The sequence below is a fragment of the Oculina patagonica genome, chromosome 11 (genome assembly GCF_052425735.1).
Source record: "Oculina patagonica isolate OP01 chromosome 11, crgOcupat, whole genome shotgun sequence".
Classification (NCBI taxonomy): Eukaryota; Metazoa; Cnidaria; class Anthozoa; order Scleractinia; family Oculinidae; genus Oculina; species Oculina patagonica.
In genome coordinates, this window is record NC_135768.1 from 21,610,976 (window position 1) to 21,632,005 (window position 21,030).

The following is a 21,030-nucleotide window of genomic DNA, read 5'->3' on the forward strand; positions in this document are numbered from 1 at the left end:
AAATTTTACAGCCGTTGTTTTTCCTTATGTTATTATTATATTACTGGCCCTGAAGAAGACTAGCTCTCAGTTCTAGTTGAACATAAGCCAATATTACCCTTTTTGCCGAAGTGCCAGCCTTGCAATCAATTTGGTTTTGATGTCACATGTTACAAGAAAGAAAAAAACTGAGAAAGAAGGAAATTCACTTGATTGAGTGATGAGACATGAATGATATAAGGGGGAGGGGTGTAAGGGTTTTTTGTTTGTTTGTTGGCTTTTTTAATGGATCACTTTTTCTACTACACCTGCAATTCTCATTTTGTAAGGAAGCGTGGTGATCCCAATTTTTAGCCTTTCTGACATGATTTACTCATTAACTAATTACGGTAATTTTTTTTAATCTGAGGGATAGAAGATTTTCGCGAGAACGTCATACTGTGACTTAGAGATATTGTCCTTGCCGTGTGCATCACCAAATTCTCAGAATTAATATTAAAAGAAATGTATGTCAAACCATAAGGAGAATAAATATGTTGATCAGGGAATTAAAATTTGTCATCATTGATCAATGCAACGTACGAGTGGCTCTGGGGACACATGATTTGATTGGTTTGATCTTTAACAAAGGAAATTTAAATTTGGCAAATCAAATCAACCGTTTTAAAATCCCTTTGTTGTATGGGATTTTACTACGGTTAATTTGATTGGCTAGATTTAAATTATCTTTGTTAAAAATCTAGGCAATCAAATCATGTGTCTCCAGAGCCACTGGTTCAGGCTCTGCCGGCTAAGAGGGACAAGCGGCTCTGGGGACGAGAGTGAGCGAAGCCTTGCTGACAGACGAAGACAAACTATAGCCCATGATTCGTCTATATGTGCTTTTAAATTTTAAGAACCGTTATATTATTATCACTCCTTTTTTAGCCCTGTAGAAGATTAGCAGCTACTCATCCTCGGAGACCGGCAAATAGTGGGGGGGGGAAACGCGAAACGGGTAAAAAATTCGGCAAAGAAATGTTGGAGTGATTGAATGGTGCCCCTGGGGAAAGAGTCTTACCAGGCCAGTTCCAGACATATCTCTAAATGCTGCCTCCTGATTAGGCAACAAAAGTCCCCTGTATATTCCCTTTGTATGTTTTTGCCCAATTGGCGGCCTGCAAGTCTACAAATCTCCTAAAGCACTATTAACTAATCCAAGATTAGAGTGAATTTTTGATTAAAATATTTTACCTTTTCAGTGAGGTTTTCTGTTTATATTTTCTGTCTTCCAGGTATGACGTCGACTAATCTCGAACACCGCAAAACATAACCAATAAAAGCAAATTTAAAAAAAAATTGAAACCTGGATCAAGTTTTAATCCTGGCTTTCGAACAACCCGGCCCTGCCTATCTTCATTTCTGTTGTAAAAGCCTTGATATTTAAGTCGTTTGTTTTGCACTTTCAGTTACGGCTATCTCTGAAATAGAGAACAGGGAATCGGGGAATGAGGAATGGGGAACCGGAAATTAACCGGGGATCTGTAAAATGGGAATCTTTGATAGCTTCTCAGTAACGCCTATTACATGCATCCCTTTCTTCGGGAGATCCGGAAATCAAGTTACGAGTCCTATCACGAAAATTATCAAAGCGTCAAGTCGTCCTCTGAAGTTTTTAATATGACACCAAATTTGACTGGACGAATTTTCCGTCTGAACGGATTATTCAGTTCAAGCATATGAAAATCGGGCTATTTTGGGTAAGAGTAGACATGGTACGCTAAAAGATAAGTTTGGCCAATAGCCCACAAATTAACCTCTGTTGTAAACACCTGAATCGTCCCCCGTCGTCTTTTGAGTCCTTAGTGAATCTAGGAGAGAATCATGGGAAGGAAGAAGCGGAGAGACGACGGGGAACGAGTAGAGTAGTGGTTTCTGAAGCTACTCCATCGCAGGTTGGCACTGCTGGACACGCCGGTACCTATTTGCACTCCTGGGTGGGGAGGGACATTGTGTGTATTGTTTATTATGATGCTTCCTGTTAATAACCATTTGAGTGACTGCGTATACTCGGAACCGGGGGGGGAGGTTGCTCCCCCACCCCCTCAGGACATAACATACGTTCCTCTGAGGGAACATATAAACAACCGATGTTTTTACCGTGTTGAAGTAAAGTATATGAATCATAATCTTACAACGTGCAGGATTTTAACCCGGGGATGGAGGTGGGGGTGGGTGTGGGGCATTCCGTAAATTTAAGACAAGGCAAAGGTTTTATTAAAGGAGCTACGTCACGGATGACGCAAGTTTGTCATTATAGTCAAAATCATCCTTGTTTATTTTTGGGTTTTTATTACACCGTTGGTGTTTTTCTACATCGGAAAACTATTATTTTATGGCTCCCTTCAATGTGAGAGTAATCAGAAAAATGAATTTATACCGTGACATAGCTCCTAATAAAGGATCGAAAATCAAAAATTGACACCCTATTCAAGGGTAAAACTATACCCAAAAACTACGTCGACAGGTCGTTTTTACTGTAGCCTTGTGGGCGAGCGAGGGAAGAAACGCTTTTGTCTGTATTATGGAAAGTGAACGGGTATGTCCGTTTTATCAGGACAATATCTTTTTCGTTTAGGGGAACGCTTACGTGTTGTAATTTTATCTAACTAATAGTAACCATCAGTTCGGTTAATTGGGGAGCGCGAGCAGCGAGAAATTCATCGAACGAATTGAAAAAAAACCCTGTCATTGTCTAAAAACAGAACCTAATTGACTCATTTTACGTATACAGTAATTAACAATTATCCTGCGAAATTGCGCGGAATATCGCCTGATACTTAGCCGATGAGGCCGTAGGCCGAGTTGGCTAAAATCAGACGATATTCCGCAAGATTGAGCAGGATAATTGTTAATTACTGTATACGTAAAATGAGTCAATTAGGTTCTGTTTTTAGACAATGACTAAGTTCCTGGCAGGGGCGTTCCTAGGCAATTTTTAGTAGCACGCACAAAGTCAATAAGAGATGAAATTTCGCCTCTAAGGGATGACACGAGTACTGTATACACGAGCTTTTAGGGCGGTTTTGTTTTGTTTTGCTCTTTTTTTTTTTGCATTCTGAACTGAAAAGATCAAGATATAAATTATAGACTTAACCTTTACTTGGCTTAAACAGAAAACCAACATTGTCTATATATTATTTCATAGTATTATGACATTGCAGCATGTTAACATGTTTTCAGAAAATGTCCGTTTATTTGGTCACTTTTATAGGCATCGCATTCGGTAAATATTTTCCGTAAGGCTATCTATAATTATATGCAGACCCGTATGAAGTTTCGATAATTACAATTCAAAAGCTAATATTCTGTTCTTTTTTTGGGCAAAACGCCCGTATTACAATGTCAGGGTCGATCGGATTGTCTCTAAGCGCCAGAGCGGAGAGCCGCTCAGTTCTCATAGTTGAGCGCACGTAGGTCTTGACTCCTCTCATGATGCTAAATGGCATCTCTAGACTATGGGCACTAGTATAGTAAGAAAGCTCGTTTGGGTACAGTAGTATCTTATAATTCGGCCAGTCAGAATCACTTTGACGCAGATAGATATTAAGGACTGCCGTATTAAATATTACAATACAACTGATAAAAACCAAGAAAAAGGAGGGATAAAAGAAAGAGAAAACGTTGACAGATGGAGATTTTAGACAGAGAAAAAAAGTATCTTTCATTAAGTCAAATGCCAACCTATGTCACGCGTGACCACTTCTTGTAAGATTTAAAACAAACTTTGAGTTTCTCGTTACCATATTTGCATTCTTTTGAAAGGGGGAAGCCTAGAGCCAAGTGGCCCCTACTTGCCGGAGCTTTTTCCGGTTTCTATTAGCATTAAGCGGCAAGGAGTATTTCTACTCCTCCCTGAATGGGATACTAGTCCATCGCAGGGTTCCTCTAACTAACCATTAGACCACCGCGCCTCCCTTACTTTGCAAGTTTACACACATTTAAAGTTGAATGGAATTGAATCTTGAATCACCACTTGAGTGGAACAAAACTTTGCTGTCTTAACGAACTTTCAAGTTTAAGGTGCAGAAAAAAGTTAAGAGATAAAAATTAATATGCGTAGGGAAATTACACGACTTTTCCTCTATATAAATTTAGGCAATTTCGGCACTGACGAACTGTTAATAGAATTAACTGAAATATCACAATAACGGCTTAAAACTGTAGAAGAACTCTACAGAAACACATTAAGGCCAAAAAGGGCCATTAATGGGCAAAATTCGAGAAGATTAAAACGGATTGCGTTCGGGTAAACTTGAAAAATGAAGGCCTGACATTTTTCAAGTTTATCTCAATTTGTAAAAAAGTGTCATTTACAATGCTTGAAATCATCCTTGTTTGTTAAGTGGACGTGATTTTGTCAATGAAATATTTTGCTCTGCCAATTCAAAGTTTAGAGCTCTTAATTAACGAAAATAAATAGAATTTCCTAAAATACCGTGACTTAGCCCCTTTAAGGTCTATTAAATGTTAAAAAAATCTGGGAAATTCTGGTACGTAATTGCGTACTTCGCGTGGTCCCTAAAGATGAGATGCTGTTGGTCAGGATAAAGCCCTTTCTTTGTCTTGAATTATATCTTACACCGAAGTTTCGAAGTTTCTGGTTGGCCTCCCAAACAGATCGTTTTCTCAGTCAGCATCTATATTAAGTAGTGATTGAAAGTAATAGGTCGAAGCCGTCGAACCGAGCGTAGAATTGACTTGTTTTTAATGTTGTAGTCAGTCAGACTGCCACATTTTAGTTCCTTACCATCAAAGGTGAGACGCTGCTCGTAGGGTGGGATCCCTTCTGTGTCGTATATTTTGTCTTTGACGCTCTCAACATCATCGCTCGATAAGACATCTAAAGTAGTCGTCCTTCCAGTCGGCGTGATCAAATTAATTTGCATCATACCATCAACGGTTAAATTTAGGATTGATTTTTCTCCTATGTTATAATTCCTTAAACTGCGCTCATTTGTGAGTTCCTGGTGAAAGATGAGATGTTGTTGGTCGGTAGGGATCCCTTTTTTGTCTTGAATTTTCTCTTTCACATTTCTAATGGAAGTCTCCGGCTCGACTATCAAAGGTATCGCCTTCTCAGTCGCCGTCATCTTAACGAAGATTTGCCAACGTCGTAGAGGAGACAATTCTAGGGTTGATTCTTTCTTGATATGGTAATCTTCTAAAGTGCGGTCATCTTTGAGTTCTTGTCCAGCAAATATGAGACGTTGCTCAACAGGTGGGATCTCTTTGCAGCTTTTACTTATTATCTTTTTCACAACCCTGATGGAAATTCCTGGTTTCACTTTCAAACTGATCTTCTTTGGCATCTTCAGTCCAGGCGTCATCTTTACGAAGATTTTCATACCCTCGCAAACTTTTGGGCTCAAGTAAAGGGTTGATGCGCTCTGAATGTTGTAGTCATTCAGAGTGAAACTATCTTCAAGTGTCATTCCAGCAAAGATGAGTTGCTGCTGGTCAACTGGTATTCCTACTTCATCCATTATTTTCCTCCTCACAATTTGGACAGTGTCTTCCGGAACAACGTCTAATGTGATTACGGTCTTTCCAGTTTGCGTCTTTACGAAAAGTCGCATGTGATCACCAAGCTGTTTTAAGGACAAATGTAGGGTAGATTCTTCCTGAATGTTGTGGTAATTCAAAGTGCGGTCATCCTTGAGTTTTTTGTCGTCAAAGATGAGTTCTTGCTGGTCGGCCGGTATCCCTATCTCACCCTTTATTTTCTTTTTCACGTTACTGATGGTGTCACCTGGTACAGCGTCTAATGTGATTACGGTGTTTCCAGTTGGCGTCTTGACCAAAATTTTCATCCGTCGTGTTAAATGAGCTGAAAGAATACAAATTTTTGTTTAACAATATCATGATTTGCATGCAGGTTTGCGCAAATTGTCGCATGGGGATAGAAAAAGGGGTGGGATGGGGATAGAATAAGGTCCTGGACCGAATAGCGATGTTCTCAGAACTTGCAACGCGGTCAATTCACGTTCTAGTCGGCAGTTTTTGGACGGCAACGAGAACCTTTCCGGAGACATTTTTTCCGCTTTAGAGACACAACTGAGAAGAAAAGCACCGAGCTCTCTCACCAGCTGTTGTTGTTGTTGAAATTGTTTTGGCAAGTTCAGAATGAGAGGATTATGCTCATACGCCTTAGTGGTATCCGCTGACTACCGCCCTGATGATTGCTTTGCAAGTTGTAAGAACATCGCTCGGATTTTATTTAGAAGAATGTATGAGAAGTTGCTCCCCCCTAACGATGATGTATTTGTAATTCTTTTTTTACATCATGAACATGAAAAACATAGTGAAACCAATGATACCGGATCCATGAGGGGGGATTAAATTGCACCATCTGCCATCTTTACTAATAGTACCGTATTTCCTCGAATAATGGTCTTCCCTCGACTAATCGCCACCCGCCACCCCCCCCCCCCTCCTCTCTTTCGGTGAAAACTGACCCTGACCTGACCTCCCTTGAATAATCAATACCCAATCCCTGATTCTTAATAGGATAACAAAACAAACTACCTTATTGTTACTTATTTTCGCGGGACTTAATTTTCGCGATTTTCGCGATTTTCAAAAAATCGCGAAATTAAAGACCCCGAAAATTTATTTCAAACGTTTTCTATTGTATCTTTTATGTTAATTGCGTATTTTTTGGCCAAATCGCGAAAACTAAGTCCCGCGAAATATGCACGTTCCATTTTCGTTAAATTAAGTTCCCGCGAAAATAAGTACTGTAACAGTAAGGTATTTACAGTATGACTTCGAGCGAGCAATATTTGAAGTGGACGCCCCCTTTTGGTGCAAAAATAAATTTAATACCGTCCCGGGCTATTATATTCGAGGAAATCGAAAACCCTATCATCTTGCACAACAAGCGCCAGGCTATCTACTTAAGGTACGATGATGTTAAGGTATGCTATATAAGGAGACAGGGGAGGTGTTCCATCCACAATTCCCCCCTTGTCTAGTTCTGAGGGTATGGTTTACATGTACGTCCAAGTAAAGGTAGAATTATACGAAAACGAGAGTCTACGAGAGTCTACGAGAGTCGATGAGAGTTAAAACTCTCGCTCACTTTTGACCCACCTCTTAGAGCTTGTCATAGACTCTCATTCACTCTCACCACACATGAATGGCTGACGTTTTCATATAATTTAACAATCGATGATTTGCCCTTATTTGGCCGTCAAATCATTCTCAATACAAGATGACAAGATTTATTGAATTTTGGCAACTCTCGGGTACCATCATACTCATTTGGTGAGTTTGTTCATTGCCGATGTGAACTGAAGAACGGACACGACTCCTTTTTCCTTTAATTCGTCTCATTGCGGTCCTATACTTTGAGCTCGTATAATTTCTTGAGTTAAAAAAGTATAACAAGCTCTCTCAAATTTACCTTCACTGTGAATGAAATACTGTCGACAAGCGTTGTATTCCTCCGCCTGAATCGTTGTCGTTAGTTTCACTGCGGTCAGTCCAAACTCTTTCAGGACTTCTTCTGTCACAAGAAATTTTTGTGCCATTTCATTCAAGTGACCTGAACAATAGTCTTTCCATAGTTCGTCAAGTATCTCCAAAGAACTACATTCCAGTGTGATTATCAAACTTCCTTGTTGCGCGTCTAGCACAAGCACATTGCGCACGTCCCTCAGATAATTTACAAAACCATTTAACTCCTCCGGGTTGGATGTGTCTACGCCCTGGAAGTACTTTAGGGCAATGAAATTCAAAACTTCTTGTGTAGGCGGAAGGCCCACATGTGCGGCATTTGCTCCACTAAAACCTGCCATGGGCGATGCTTGTTGTTGGTAGGGTGTTATTGGCATTACGGTTGCACTCTGGACATTTTCGTTTGGTTCCCGTGAGGTTGTTACTATCTCTGGAGCTCCTCCTCTAGCATCAGCGCTTGAGATGGCCTCACAATCCATTCGTACTCGAAACTGAACTATTGGGAGACAATTGTTCTAATAAACGAACTAAATTTGGAAGAAACCAATACTAGAAACTAAAAACTAAGCCTAATTTAGAGGAGAAACCTTTACAAGGGAGACTTTGACTTTGACCAGCTAAACCAAACTTTCGCAGACACTAAGCGAATAAAAAGGATACGATCACAAGGTTTTTCATTGAAATTACTTGATTGACGTAGGGTGTAGCACCTTATGATATAGGCAATGTCATCAAATGTGTGATCCTAACTGCATTACCGTCATATGGCTTTGTTAACAGCCCTTTTCTTTGAGCTGGCCCATCCAAATCTTGATTTCTCCCTTGTCGTGGGAGGAATCACTGCATGGCAAGTCATGATTTGCTACAAAAGGATACTTTTTGAACAACATGCAGTGGCGGATCCAGACCTTCAGCTAGGGGGGCCCTCTTGACTATGAATATTGAATTCTGCGAAGAAAATTCCGGCACTTCAAAGAAAATTCGCTATTTCCGAAAAAATAAGGGGGGCCCCGGGCCCCGCGGTACTTCAAAGTGGATCCGCCACTGACATGGACCAAACAACCACAAATAAAAAAAAAAAAACATTTTAACTGACCTCCAGATGCTTGAGAGCCGCCAGCTGTGGAGCGGAGCCCGTCTATGGATTGATGCATCTCGTCAAGCTTATCCTTGATGTCCTGGGCTTCCTCCCGAACTAGGCCTTGGACGTGTTGAGCTGTGGTTTTCAGTTCCCGAACTGCTTTCTCTACACATTGAACTTCTTGTGTTGTACTTTTCAATTCCCCTATAAGCTGATCTTTAGTATCTTGGGCTTCCCCTCGAACTGCAGTCTCTAAGGATTGCACTTTCTCTACCATAACATCTTTCATTTCCTTTTGTCCGCTCTGGACACCTTTTAAACTTGTTTCCAAACGTTCCATCTCTTGAGGTCTTAAATTTCTCTATGGATTGCTTAACGTCTGTGTCGTTTTCGTACCACTCTAGCAGTTCTTGAACATTTCTTTCATCCTCAGCTGTGAGAGAATCCTTTAAAAAGTTGTCAATGGCCTTCTGCCATTCAGTTTTCTTTGCAGGGCTGATTTGTCCTGCAATTGCCACCAGAGCTTCTCTGATTTCTTGCCAAAGTTGTGGGAACTCGTCATCTGTTATTTCCATCTTTTGGTTCACGTGACCATACACTGAGTTGCGGTAATATTTAATTCTGGCTAACTCTGCAGCTAAACTGTGGTCTGTACGTGCTGGAAGAGCATCCCAGCCTGTGGTAGGAGGGGTGAGGTTGCATATTGTTCTCAGCAACTTAAAGAGCAATGTAACATCACAATCATCAGACTTGCCGTACACCCCTGGGGAAGGATAAAGACAGTCCCACTGTGGCTTGGTGAGCTTTGCTGATTTTAACTGCTTCTCTGTGGCTGGATTTTTTAGTGTTGTGGGAAGATTACTTGGTGGACATCTGAGGTCAAAAATCTCCCTCAGTAGCGTGGTGCCTCCGCTTATTAAAAGCCGTGCCAGACGTTGAAAATTCCCTTTTCCTCTTGTTGAACCAAGCACTTCATCTGGGTGTGGAGCGGCCGCCATTTTACAAGTCAGAGCTCGGTGGAAATCTGGTATCAGTGAAGCTCGATATGGGAATATGGATAACTTTCACTTTGTAATTCAAATTGCGAAACAAATCCACTTCCTATAGGATAAATGCAGGTGCCATCATTACACGCCTGTAAATAAATAAACAGTGGTGTTAATGTCCCGTATTGTGAGCAAGTTTCAAGTCACTCTAACAACAGCTGGACCGAGAAAACAGCGCCATCATTGTATGTTTAATCAATATTTATACGGGAGGATCGAATTTAGCATAGCTTGTTAAGTGGAGTCCTGATACAACATAAATCTTACAAGATTAATAGGCAACATAAATGCGCTTGACACAGCATACCTCCTCTAGACGAGATCTTCTTGCCAATATATCCCACATTATCCTTCCAGGATGGGGTGTGGTCTGGGAGGACCCCAAGATATTTAAATTGTAAGCTCGATTTATACTGATATCGATTGATATTGGATTTCATCACTAGCATAATCTGAAATTTATCTAGGTTTTAACCCTATCCAGACAGGGGGGAGCGGAAAGTGCCCGCGTCGACTTTGAACGCTTAAAACTTTTTCAAGATTCAACCAAACGCTGCCAAACTTTGCGAGTTTATCTAAAATTTATCTGGGTATAATTTGCTAGGATAGGTTGTTGTGTCAGGAACTTGACGTCACCATGGCAACGGCATTTTGACAGGCATGTTTTCCCAAATTTGTAATTTTCGTGTTTCTATTAATGAAAAATAACTTAAATGTAATTATTTTCACCTTTTAACGGTTTTTAAAACAATTTAATTGGTTTTGAGTACTTTGCAGTAGTTTTGGGCGGTTTTCTGAAGTTTTGGAAAAATTTTGAAATCCAAGATGGCGGATCCAAGATGGCGGCTGTTTTGACATCATGATGTCATTGTCACGTGATGTGACGTATACCAAAAGATAGATTTTCGGACATACTATATATCCTTTAAGTTTCGTTGTGATTGCCTAAATATTCTGGAAGTTACGGAGGGGGGGCGGAATGCCCCCCCCCCCCGGTCTGAAAAGATCCAAAAAAGCCCGGTCTGAATAGGGTTAAAAGGGATACTGTCACTGCCCTGCCGAAAAAGCAAAATATCACTGAGCTTATTTTCAAGTTATATCGCCAAATGCCACCAAATATACAGCTTAGTTGGATAAAAAGATTCTAAAGAGCAAAAAAGAAGCAGTAGTTTAGAGATAAAATGCAGGATTGCAAGGATTGAATCGAGAATAAAATGGATTACAGCTTATGAAATATGATTTATTGGCAGGATGTCAAGAAATCAAACTTACTATTCTTTTGGCCATTATTTTGTCTGTTTAGTTTAAATTTCTTTGCTTCTTTCACTTCTAGCGATGATTTTTTCCGATTTTAAGATAATTAAGTAAGTTTAAAGCACGCTCTTAGCCATAATCATGAAAACACGATAATTCAGCCGGGACAATGTCTTGGGAAAGTATTGGGAAAGTGGTATGAAGACAGCCTAAAACATTAATTAATTGATTAATTAATTAATTATTTAACTAAGTCAGTAGTTAGTTGAGTTTGGATTTTATGGAGATAATTTTTTGCAAAATAAACAAGATTTTTATCAATATAGAGCTCTGTTAAACGGCGAACCACCGAAACAGCGAAACGAACACTGGAACCGCGAGACACTGGAACAGAAGAACGCAATCCAACCGTCGTTTTTTCTTTCTTTTCTGAATTGAATCGCCGCTCGCACCGGCTTGAAATGAAACGCACAACCGGAAATGGAGTGAAGTGCCACTTTTTTTTCGTTCAGTCAAGTTTGAGCAGTATAAACAAGTTTAGTATTTCTAAGCGATGACGTGTGCGTGATGACGTCATCACTTATTACCATCGCACGACGGGCTCTATATTCTGTTATTCTGTTTCCCACAATCGAACAGAAATCAAGTTTAATTTAACAAGAAATCGCCGTGTAGAACACAAAAGCAAAATACTCCCGTGCAGTTCAAAATGGAACACTACAATGTATAAACGAAAGAGACTAATTATATATGATGGGATCTATTAGAGTTGGTAGACAGAAATTTCTTATTTTTTTTTATATAAAGGGCCGCTGTGAGCAAGAGACCGTTTGACCTTTCTCAGCTTAAAAGCTTGCTCGCGCGTATCGTATGTCGCTTATCAGATGTCACACTACAATATAACGCAATGTTTGTTGAGACAACATAAGGAAACCTAAAAAAAATTAAAAATATAAATAAAATATAACTGTTGTTCATTTGAGCAAATCTACGAAGAAAATGTATTATTTGCATCCTAAGCCTGTGAATCCATAAGTACTGTATTTATTTGAATTCCATCAGATCTTAACTATGCTATTTATACAATAACTACGACGCTAACAGGACCGACAAACGCACCGCTAACAGAACGACTTAATTTGACTAACAATTGACGGATCGAAACTGACCAATTACTGCCGACACACTTTACACGAGTCTTACAGCCAATAACATCACGGCTAAACTGACCAATCAACTTCAACGGCCCAGACTTATAACATCATCGACTGACAACAACTTTTCACTTGACTCTGAAGATGACTTCCGCTCAGGTTGTCGTAACGTCAGTCACCAACAACAGTTCTTCTCAGAACTACTCTCACCCGGACGATCACACTATACGACCTATTACTTCTTATGTTTGAAAAATGTAAGCTGCAGTTGGATAACAGTCTTTTTCACGCACAAGGGGTGAGCTACTTTTATTTACGTTAAGTTTTTGACAACTTTCCTCAAAATTATGTAGGACCCCTTGCGAAACGTTATCGCTTCTGCATGCATTGTGTGCCATTGATTGTATAAACGTATTGGATAGGCCAAAGAAGGCACAAAATATCATGAAGGTAGGAATGTATTTTGTTATTTTGTGCAAGAATCTTTATCGTTGTGTTGAGGAGGTCTTTGCTTGTTAGAGTCTTGAAGTTCGTTTTCGAGACCGTCCCGAAGATATCCACATTGAATAAGACTACCGATAGAGTGTCATCAGCGTTTTGAATGTAATGGAAACTGATTGAACAAAATAAAGTTCAGGGCCCGGTTGTTCAAAAGAGGGTTAACTCCTAACCTCGGGTTAAATCGACTTAACCTCTGGTTAAATTTTATCCCCAGGTTAGTTCTGTTGTTCGAAGGTAAGTTAACGCTAACCTCGGGGTAAACAGCGGGTTAAATTTAACCCACCTAGCTAGGTGGGTTAAATCGTTAACCTCGGATTAAATAGTAAAATTCAATAGTGAAAGTCAAACAAAACGGCAACACTCGACGCAATCATGCAGCCGATGCAACATGTCTGGAAAGTCTTTCTTTGCCGCGAAGTTTAAATTTTTCCACTTTTCGCGAACTTCGTGTACAATCCACATTTCCACGCCGACGGCTTTTATCGCCACGGTAAATTCTTGTCATCGTCGTTCTGTTTTCGTTTGTCACGCTGTTTGTCAGTTTATTCTGTAAAATGATCAAGTTCTCCTCTACTTTGTCCGTTAAAACGGCTAATTGGGTCGCGCTAAAGCCTTGTTTTCTCGCCTTCCGTGCAGGTATCGGTGTCGCGGAAGCTATTTTTACCGCTGGCTCGAAATAAAACAGACAAACAAATAATATTATGGGATGCTATCCGCGGGTTAGCGCGCGTAACCCGGGGTTAACTAACCGGCCCGCTAAACGTGCTTTGAACAACACCATTTTATCCTCGGGTTAACAAACCTGCGGTTAAGAAATTCAACCTCCGGTTTAGCTCTAACCCAAGGTTAATTTAACCCTCTTTCGAACAACCGGGCCCAGATTAAAAATAGCCTAGTCACAGTTGTAAGGGTATACTCCAATGAATCTTCGTTGCTTTGATAACAAAATGCAACTGTACGCGTTGTATGGGTCTCTAAAAAACAATCGAACAAAATTTGATTCCGCTCTATTTCGGTGGAAATCGACCTCACATATTACTACGTTCGTAGTCGTCTGCCTCACCAAGGAGCGTTGCGTGACGACGACTACTCAGTTAGATGTAATTTAGTTTAATCACCGGGCGTCATTATATATGAACTCTTTTATTATACTTTAAAAGAGAAAGACGAGCTAGCGGAAAACATTTGACACATTTGCAAAAACTGACCAAGTGGCTCTATTACTGTACATTTGTTTCTAGTTCCAGCAATTTAACTGTAAATAGAGGGTTTTCTGCAGAAATATCTGATTTACATATGCAAGATAAATTATTAAAGTTTTCACGGTTTCCTGATTCACACTATGAGTTATTCAGAACGAGGATTATGGCGTCGGTTCAAGGGTCTTGTATATACAAAGAAGAAAGAAGAAATAACGCAATGTTAGATGTAGTGTCAGTAGTGTACTTAAGTTGATTTAGGGGTAGACCACTTAGTTCATGTACAGGGCCGACATGACAGTGTTTTGCCCGCAACCACACTGGTTTCACGAAACATTTAAATCACAGAAAGAGGAAAGATTACGTGACGTATAAAAAGAATGTTCTAGTACTGTAAACTAGGACAAACAAAATTGACCAGCTGTAACAGTTCGTTTAGAAGTATTTAACAAGTTTTTGCTTGCAATCAGTGTTTCCTATAAGTATCAGTAACTTACAAGAAAGTTGCATTCGCTTGGGACTGGGGAGAACTGTTTCACGCGATTTTCAGGCGATATTTGACAGTGAATTCAATTATGAAACCTTTTAGTTTAACACAAAACTTACAACGAATGAATCACTAAGTACAATTGTAGACACTAGCTGAAGTCGGTAACTATTCAACGGCTGCCTCATTTCGTCCTTGAAAACAAATTGTTTTATGTTTATAATTATGCGAATTTATAAGCAAGGTGTTGTCTTTGTTGACAGAATTCGTTCGAAAACTCACAAACCACCAGAAATAAGAACACTATCATAATAGAAATGCGAGTTAATGGTTAATGTAACGAAAGTATATATATCAAAGATTCTCACCTTAATTAATGTGTCTTCTAAGCTTCCGATTTTATATCTTTCCTTCACAACTTTAGTGCGAAAAGCGGAAGTAGTCTGGGTTTGTGAATGTTCACGGGAAAGCAGTCACGCTATCCCAAATGCAACCTCGTTCCCAGGGTCCCTCTTCTGGAAACGAGGTTGGGACAGGGCAAAGCCATAAACGTGATCCTTCTCCTTGTATGAGGCCCTGCCGGGGGGGGGGGGGGGGGGTCCCCGAGCCGCTTGTCTGAATTTCAAAATGCCTGGTGTCGCTGTTTTATCGGCCATTCTAGGCATTTTTGTCACTTGTCGGAATTTGGCTAGAACTATTATTGTTTGTCGCAATTTCATTTCATGTGCTGTCGCTAGCTACTTTTTGGGCCATGTCGCTTGTCGGAATTTACCCTGGCAGGGCCTCTTGTATGCCTGCTCCAGGCGTTTGGTTAGTCGGGAGCGGAACAAAAATCAGGATAAACGTGAATGACAGAATGACAGTGGAAACAGTCGTGAGCTCTCCACTTTGTTTAGTATTAAATCAAGAAAATTGCATACGAGGGAAAGAAATTCACTGTCATTTCCTTTTTTCAGTGGTTGAAGAGAGTTCAAATCATCAATGACTTCGAGTCAGAATTCGAGTTCGATTATGAATTTCAAGTTTGAGTTAGAATTTGGAGATTTAGATATTTTCGTCCAGTTTCGAAGATAACTAGTATCGCTATTTCATCCTAGAGAAGAATCCGCACTTTGAAGAATTTAGAACGTAATAAGCCTCTTCAAAGTAATACGGTGGAGTCTGTGTTAATTGTTAAAGGGACTTCATCACGGACAACTCAACTTGAAAAAATTGGCAATTTTTTCAGGAAATCTTTAAAAAAATGCCAGTGCGCAGATTCTACGTCGGCTTGTGAATGCCAACGCGTCACCATTTTTACTCTGAGCAGTACTATGTATTGGTTCAGGTTGTATTGAAAATTCTGAACCTTTGCTAGGTGTTTTCATAATTTAGGTGCCATGTTTTCGATTTCTTTTGTGATGTGTTGATTGCTTCTCAGGTTTCCCAGTAAAGGTTTCGAGTCTTCCAATAGCCCAATTTCGATATATTAAAATTCAGCCTAAAACAATAGACCTCAGGACGAGGCTCCGGGGACTAAAGTATAGAGTTTGTGGGGTTTATTCCCCGGAGCCTCGTTGTGATGTCTATTGTTTTAGGCTGAATTTTAAAATATCGAAATTGGGCTATTACTGGCAATTTTTTTTCAGATTTATAGTTAACTTTTCAGTTATCACGAAACAATTTTTCGCATCACACGTTCACGAGGTTGTCCCTGCATTGTTACCGTGACTGCTTTCCCGTTAGCCTTCACAACCCCGGATCACTTCCGCTTTTCGCACTACAGTCGCAAAGGAAAGATATATAAAATCCGAAACTAACAAGACAGATCAATTAAGGTGAGAAACTTTGATATATATCCTTTCGTTACATTAACCATTATCTCGCATTTCTATATATGTTCCGATTTCTGTTGGTTTGTGAGTTTGTCGGGCGAATTCAGTCAACAAAGACAAGACCTTGTTTAAGTTCGCATAATTATAACCAAAAACAAATCAAGGTTCAAGTATCGAGGAAGCCTTTGAGTAGTTACCGACTTCAGCTAGTGCCTACAATTGTAGCTAATGATTCATTCGTTATTAGTTTTGTGAAAGAGTATCAATTTAGAAGCGTATTAAACTAAAAAGTGTTATATTATAAATTGTGTTCTGTGTCAAAATAGACGCCCGAAAATCGCGTGGCACTCTGTGATCGCTTTGTCCTTACCACTTTTTCAGCGGGTAAATTTTGTTTCTCCAAGTTTACAGTACTAGATCATTCTTTTAATGTGTCACGTAATCTTTCCTTTCACTTTGATGTTGTTACAATATGTTTCGCGAACCTGGTGTAATTCCCAGCAAAATACTGTGATATCGGCCCTTTACATGAACTAAGTGGTCTACCCCATAAATTTACCTAAGTACTTCACATCTCAGTTATACTGAGATATTTTTGCCTTCTTTGTACATACAAGACACTCGTCCCGAACGCCATATTCCTCGTTCTAAATTACTCATAGCGTAAATCAGGAAACCGTGAAAACTTTAATAATTTATCTTTCACGGTATGTAAATTTCTGCAGAAAGCCATCTATTTACAGTTACATGTAAACTGCTGAAACTAGAAACAATTGCACAGTGATAGAGCCACTTCTAAGACTGCAAGCACTTGCTTCCACCTAGGAACACTGTTTTCTAAGAAAAAGTATTTTTCTCAGTCTTCGAAAATGAAACTATCTTGCGTGCAGTTTAAATGTAAATAGAAATAATTTACATTCGTATACAAATTGTGAATTTACCGACAAAATAGAGCGGTGTCAGTCCGCGGCAAACTATGTCGTGACGTACTCGGCTTTATCATTGTATTACATAAAATGCACTCCACTATTAAATTTTTGGCTACTGCTAGTATTAAAATCAAATTATATAAAGGCGGGAGTAGCTTTTGTGAGAACCATTGCGAGTGTATAGTGGGCATTGTGCGCATCTATGTTGCCTATAAATTTTGGTAGCTTTCTGTTGTATCAGGACTCCATTTAAGCTACAATGCCATGCTAAATCTGATGCTCCTGTATAAATATTGAGTTAAACTAAAAATCATACCGATAGTGGCGCTGTTTTCTCGAACTAGCCGTTGTTAGGGTGTCTCGCAACCTGCTCCCAATACGGCAAATTAACACCACTGTTTATTTATATACAGACGTGTAATGATGGCTTCTCCGTTTATGCTATAGAAAGTGGAATTGTTTTCTAACTCCGGTGATACCATATTTTCGCCGTGCTCTGACTTGTGAAATGGCCGCCGCTCCAGACCCAGATGAAGTGCTTCGTTCAACAAGAGGAAAAGGAAATTTTCAACGTCTGGCACGGCTTTTAATAAGCGGAGGAACCACACTACCGAGAGAGGTTTTTGATCAGATTTGTCCCCCAAGCAATCTTCCCAAAATACTAAAAAATCCCGCCACAGAGAAGCAGTTAAAAACAGCAAGGCTCACAAAGCCACAGTGGGACTGTCTGTACCCTTCCCCAGGAGTGTACGGCAAGTCAGAAGATTGTGATGTTACATTGCTCTTCAAGTTGCTGAGGACAATATGTAACCTCACCCCTCCTACCATGGGCTGGGATGCCTTACCAACAACTACAGACCACAGCTTAGCTGCAGATTTAGCGAGAATAAAAAATTACCGCAACTCAGTGTACGGTCACGTAAATCAAAACATGGAGTTAACAGATGACAAGTTTCCATCCCTTTGGCAAAATATTACCGAGGCACTGGCGAGTATTGCAGGACAAATCAGCCCTACAAAGAAACATGAATGGCAGAAGGCCATTGATAACTTTTTAAAAGATCCTCTCACAGCTGAGGATGAAAGAAATGTTCAGGAATTGCTGAAGTGGTATGAAAACGACACAGACGTTAAGCAATCCATAGAGAAATTTAAGACCTCAACTCAAGAAGGGATAGAACGATTAGAAAAACGTTTAATAGATGTCCAGGAACAGTACATGTAATAGAAGAGACAGGACAATTCTTAGAGAATGCAGTTCAAGAGGAAGACAAAGGTATCAAAGATCAGCGTGGAGAGGAACTGAAAACCGCAACTCAAAGCGCTCGAGGCCTAGTTCTGGATGAAGCTCAGGACATCAAAGATCAACTTGGAGGTGAACTGAAAACCACAGCCCAAAACTTCCAAAGCCTAGTTCGGGATGAAGCCCAAAAGATCAAGGATAAGCTCGACGAGGTGCATCAATCCATAGATGGGCTCCGTTCCACAGCTGGCAGCTCTCAAACATCTGAAGGTTAGTTAAAATGTTTTGTTTGTAGACGTTTTAACGTTGTTCAAGGTACCATTCAGTCGTCCCCCCACACCGAGGGTGAAATAATTTGGAATGCCCAGCCAAAGTAATCTGTCGCATCGAGGGGATGGGACGGCAAAGTCCGCCAAACTTTCTTTGCAGAAGGACAGGTTCACCCATTTGATTGCCTGTCGAGTAAGGTGCTACACCGTACCCCCAAAGTAGTAGATTCAATGAGAAGCCTTGTGGTCCGTTTCATTCACCTAGTGTCTGTGTAGGATTGGTCTGTTTCCATATGGAAGAGAATAGAAATCGAAATAATACAATAGAAAATGTGGCTAGCTGTTTAGCTCATTAACATCTTCCTTTTGAATTATCTTCCTCAGAGTTTGGTTTGGGTTTCTAGTTAAAAGTATTGTTGTCGTCCAGATTCAATAAGTTAATTTGATTAATTATCTCCCAACAGTTCAAATCCGAGTACGAATGAATTGTGAGGCCACTCCAGATCCTGGTCCTAGAGGAAGTGCTTCAGAGATGGTAACAACCTCGCCTGAACCACAACCAAGTGTCCCGAGCGCAACCGTAACGCCGGTTACATGCTACCAACAACAAGCAGCATCGTGCATGGCAGCTTTTAGTGGAGAAAATGTCCCATATGCAGGCATTCCCCCGACTCAAGAGCGTCAAAGACAAAATTCACAACATGGAAGAGATCCCACCCAACGAGCAGCGTCTCAGTTTTGAATGGCTGCAAATCGCTGCTAATTTTAGATAAAACTAAATTGTTAAGACGTATCGACAGACAATAGACGGTAGTTTTCATCCACGAACCATTTTTTAACATTTATTAATCGCAATTAATCTCTTATTTTTTCACATGAATGTAGAACATTTCTTTTTTTTTAATTTGTAAAACTACTACATTTATTCTCAGAAGTTTGACTCTGAGTTTCTTCATCTTTGGAGATAATTCGTAAAACCTTTTTAAAAATCTGTTTCAAATATCAGTGCATGCTTGTCATTAAATTGTCTACGGTACTACAGATGATCATGTGTCATTATGTGCTTCTTACTTTACTTAGCATGTCATGAAATGTTACTGGAAATACGTGGTTCACAGGACATCGGGTGGGTGGGGGAGGGGGGGGGTAGGGGATTGCCGTTCTGCTTCTTGTGTTTTCTTTCTGGATCCCTGTATGCTATCAGAAGTATTTTGTTAAGTTCTCTGTACTCGGAGGAAATTCTTTACAGAAAAAAATGCCAGTAGGCAGATTCGACGTTGGCTTGCCAGAACATAGGCGAGTGCCAACGCTTCACCACTTTTACGCTAAGAAGTACTTTTTTTCTAAGGTTGTCTTTAAAAGTATGAACATTTTCTCGATGTTTTCAGAACTCAGTTGCAAGGTTCTCGATTTCTTTTGCAATTTCAATTTAATTTGACTCCATTTCATTGAATGTATTTTTTCTGTCATTCTTTGCCAAAGTACATTGCAGTCAGTTCTTTCTTGTTAACTTTTCCCATTGTGTTTCTTGGCAACTCGTCCACCACAAGAAGCACCGTGGGGATCTGGTACGGCACCATGAGACCGCTGGCTCATTGTTTTAAATCAGCCACGCTCATGTCCTGTATTAGAAGGCAGGATTTTTAAGTTATGGCGGAAAACCTTAAAACAAATTAATTCAACATGCTTGAAGAAAATTTATTATAAATTGCACACCTTATTGCGATTTAGTAAATGGAACTGAAAAGGCTTAAATGGAAATACTCTACTAACAGAGGTACGGAGCCACTGGGAGGTCAGTTGTGAGTTCTGTTTACATATTTCTATCCTAGGCAAGGTCACCCCTTCCCCAGTTCCTCCTCAGCATCTTTCAGGGGTTCAAATCGAAGACGGCGGACAAGAGGCCCGCCATCTTGAAATCCGGCGAATGCTTGAAAGACTCGGCTGGTAATGAGGTTTATTCCAGCTTTCTGTTTCCCCCAATCTCTCGGATTGCAACGGACAGCTAAGTCTGCGTCGAGCCTAGTGGCCCATACAGGCCGGAGCTTATCCCAGTTTCTGTAGCATGAAGCGACTAGGAGTATTTCTACTCCCCCTTGGATGGGATGCTAGTCCATCGCAGAGTTACCCCCCCCCCCCCCCCAGCATGAGTTTGCCGGTATCCATTTTATACACCTGGGTGTATGAATGACCCTGGCCAGGCTCGAATCCGGACCGCTCGATCTGGAGTCCAGCGCGCTAACCACTAGGCCACCTCAGTACCCGTATTTATATGGTCCAGCATGAGGATGAGGTTGTTAAATACAGCAGTAAAAAATACGAAAAAATATTGTTGACATGAACATGAATAAGGGGAAACAGATGCATACCTTGCCAGGGTATAGTGTAATAATTGCCGCCACTCTCTCCCCCCACTCGGGATCAGGTTTGCCCAGTACTGCGCAGTCTGTAATGTCATCGTGTGACAACAGATAACGTTCAACTTCCAGAGCACTTGCGGGGAATAAAGGAAATAAAATTGATTTCATATATTAACAAAGAGACACGAATAAGTGTCATTAAAGTGGTGTTAAC

At 40.3% G+C, this 21,030-nt stretch overlaps 1 protein-coding gene and 1 pseudogene across 2 annotated transcripts in view; both read right to left on the reverse strand.

The window, feature by feature from the left end:
- Nucleotides 1-4,658: 4,658 nt before the first annotated feature.
- LOC144629759 (uncharacterized) lies at nucleotides 4,659-9,558 on the reverse strand (annotated as a pseudogene). The gene is made up of 3 exons (XR_013566415.1): nucleotides 8,576-9,558; nucleotides 7,427-7,975; nucleotides 4,659-5,848 (listed from the first exon to the last, which is right to left on the reverse strand). The product of XR_013566415.1 is annotated as an uncharacterized LOC144629759 (transcript).
- Nucleotides 9,559-19,904: 10,346 nt separating this feature from the next.
- The window catches only part of LOC144630691 (malonate--CoA ligase ACSF3, mitochondrial-like), a 165,645-nt gene continuing 164,519 nt past the window's right edge, over nucleotides 19,905-21,030 (reverse strand). The window contains exons 10-11 of the mRNA XM_078489065.1: nucleotides 20,826-20,949; nucleotides 19,905-20,078 (exon numbers count right to left, since the gene is read on the reverse strand). Coding sequence (XP_078345191.1) covers nucleotides 20,049-20,078; nucleotides 20,826-20,949 — 154 coding nt within the window. The 3' untranslated portion in view covers nucleotides 19,905-20,048. The remainder of the gene's footprint in view (nucleotides 20,079-20,825; nucleotides 20,950-21,030) is intronic.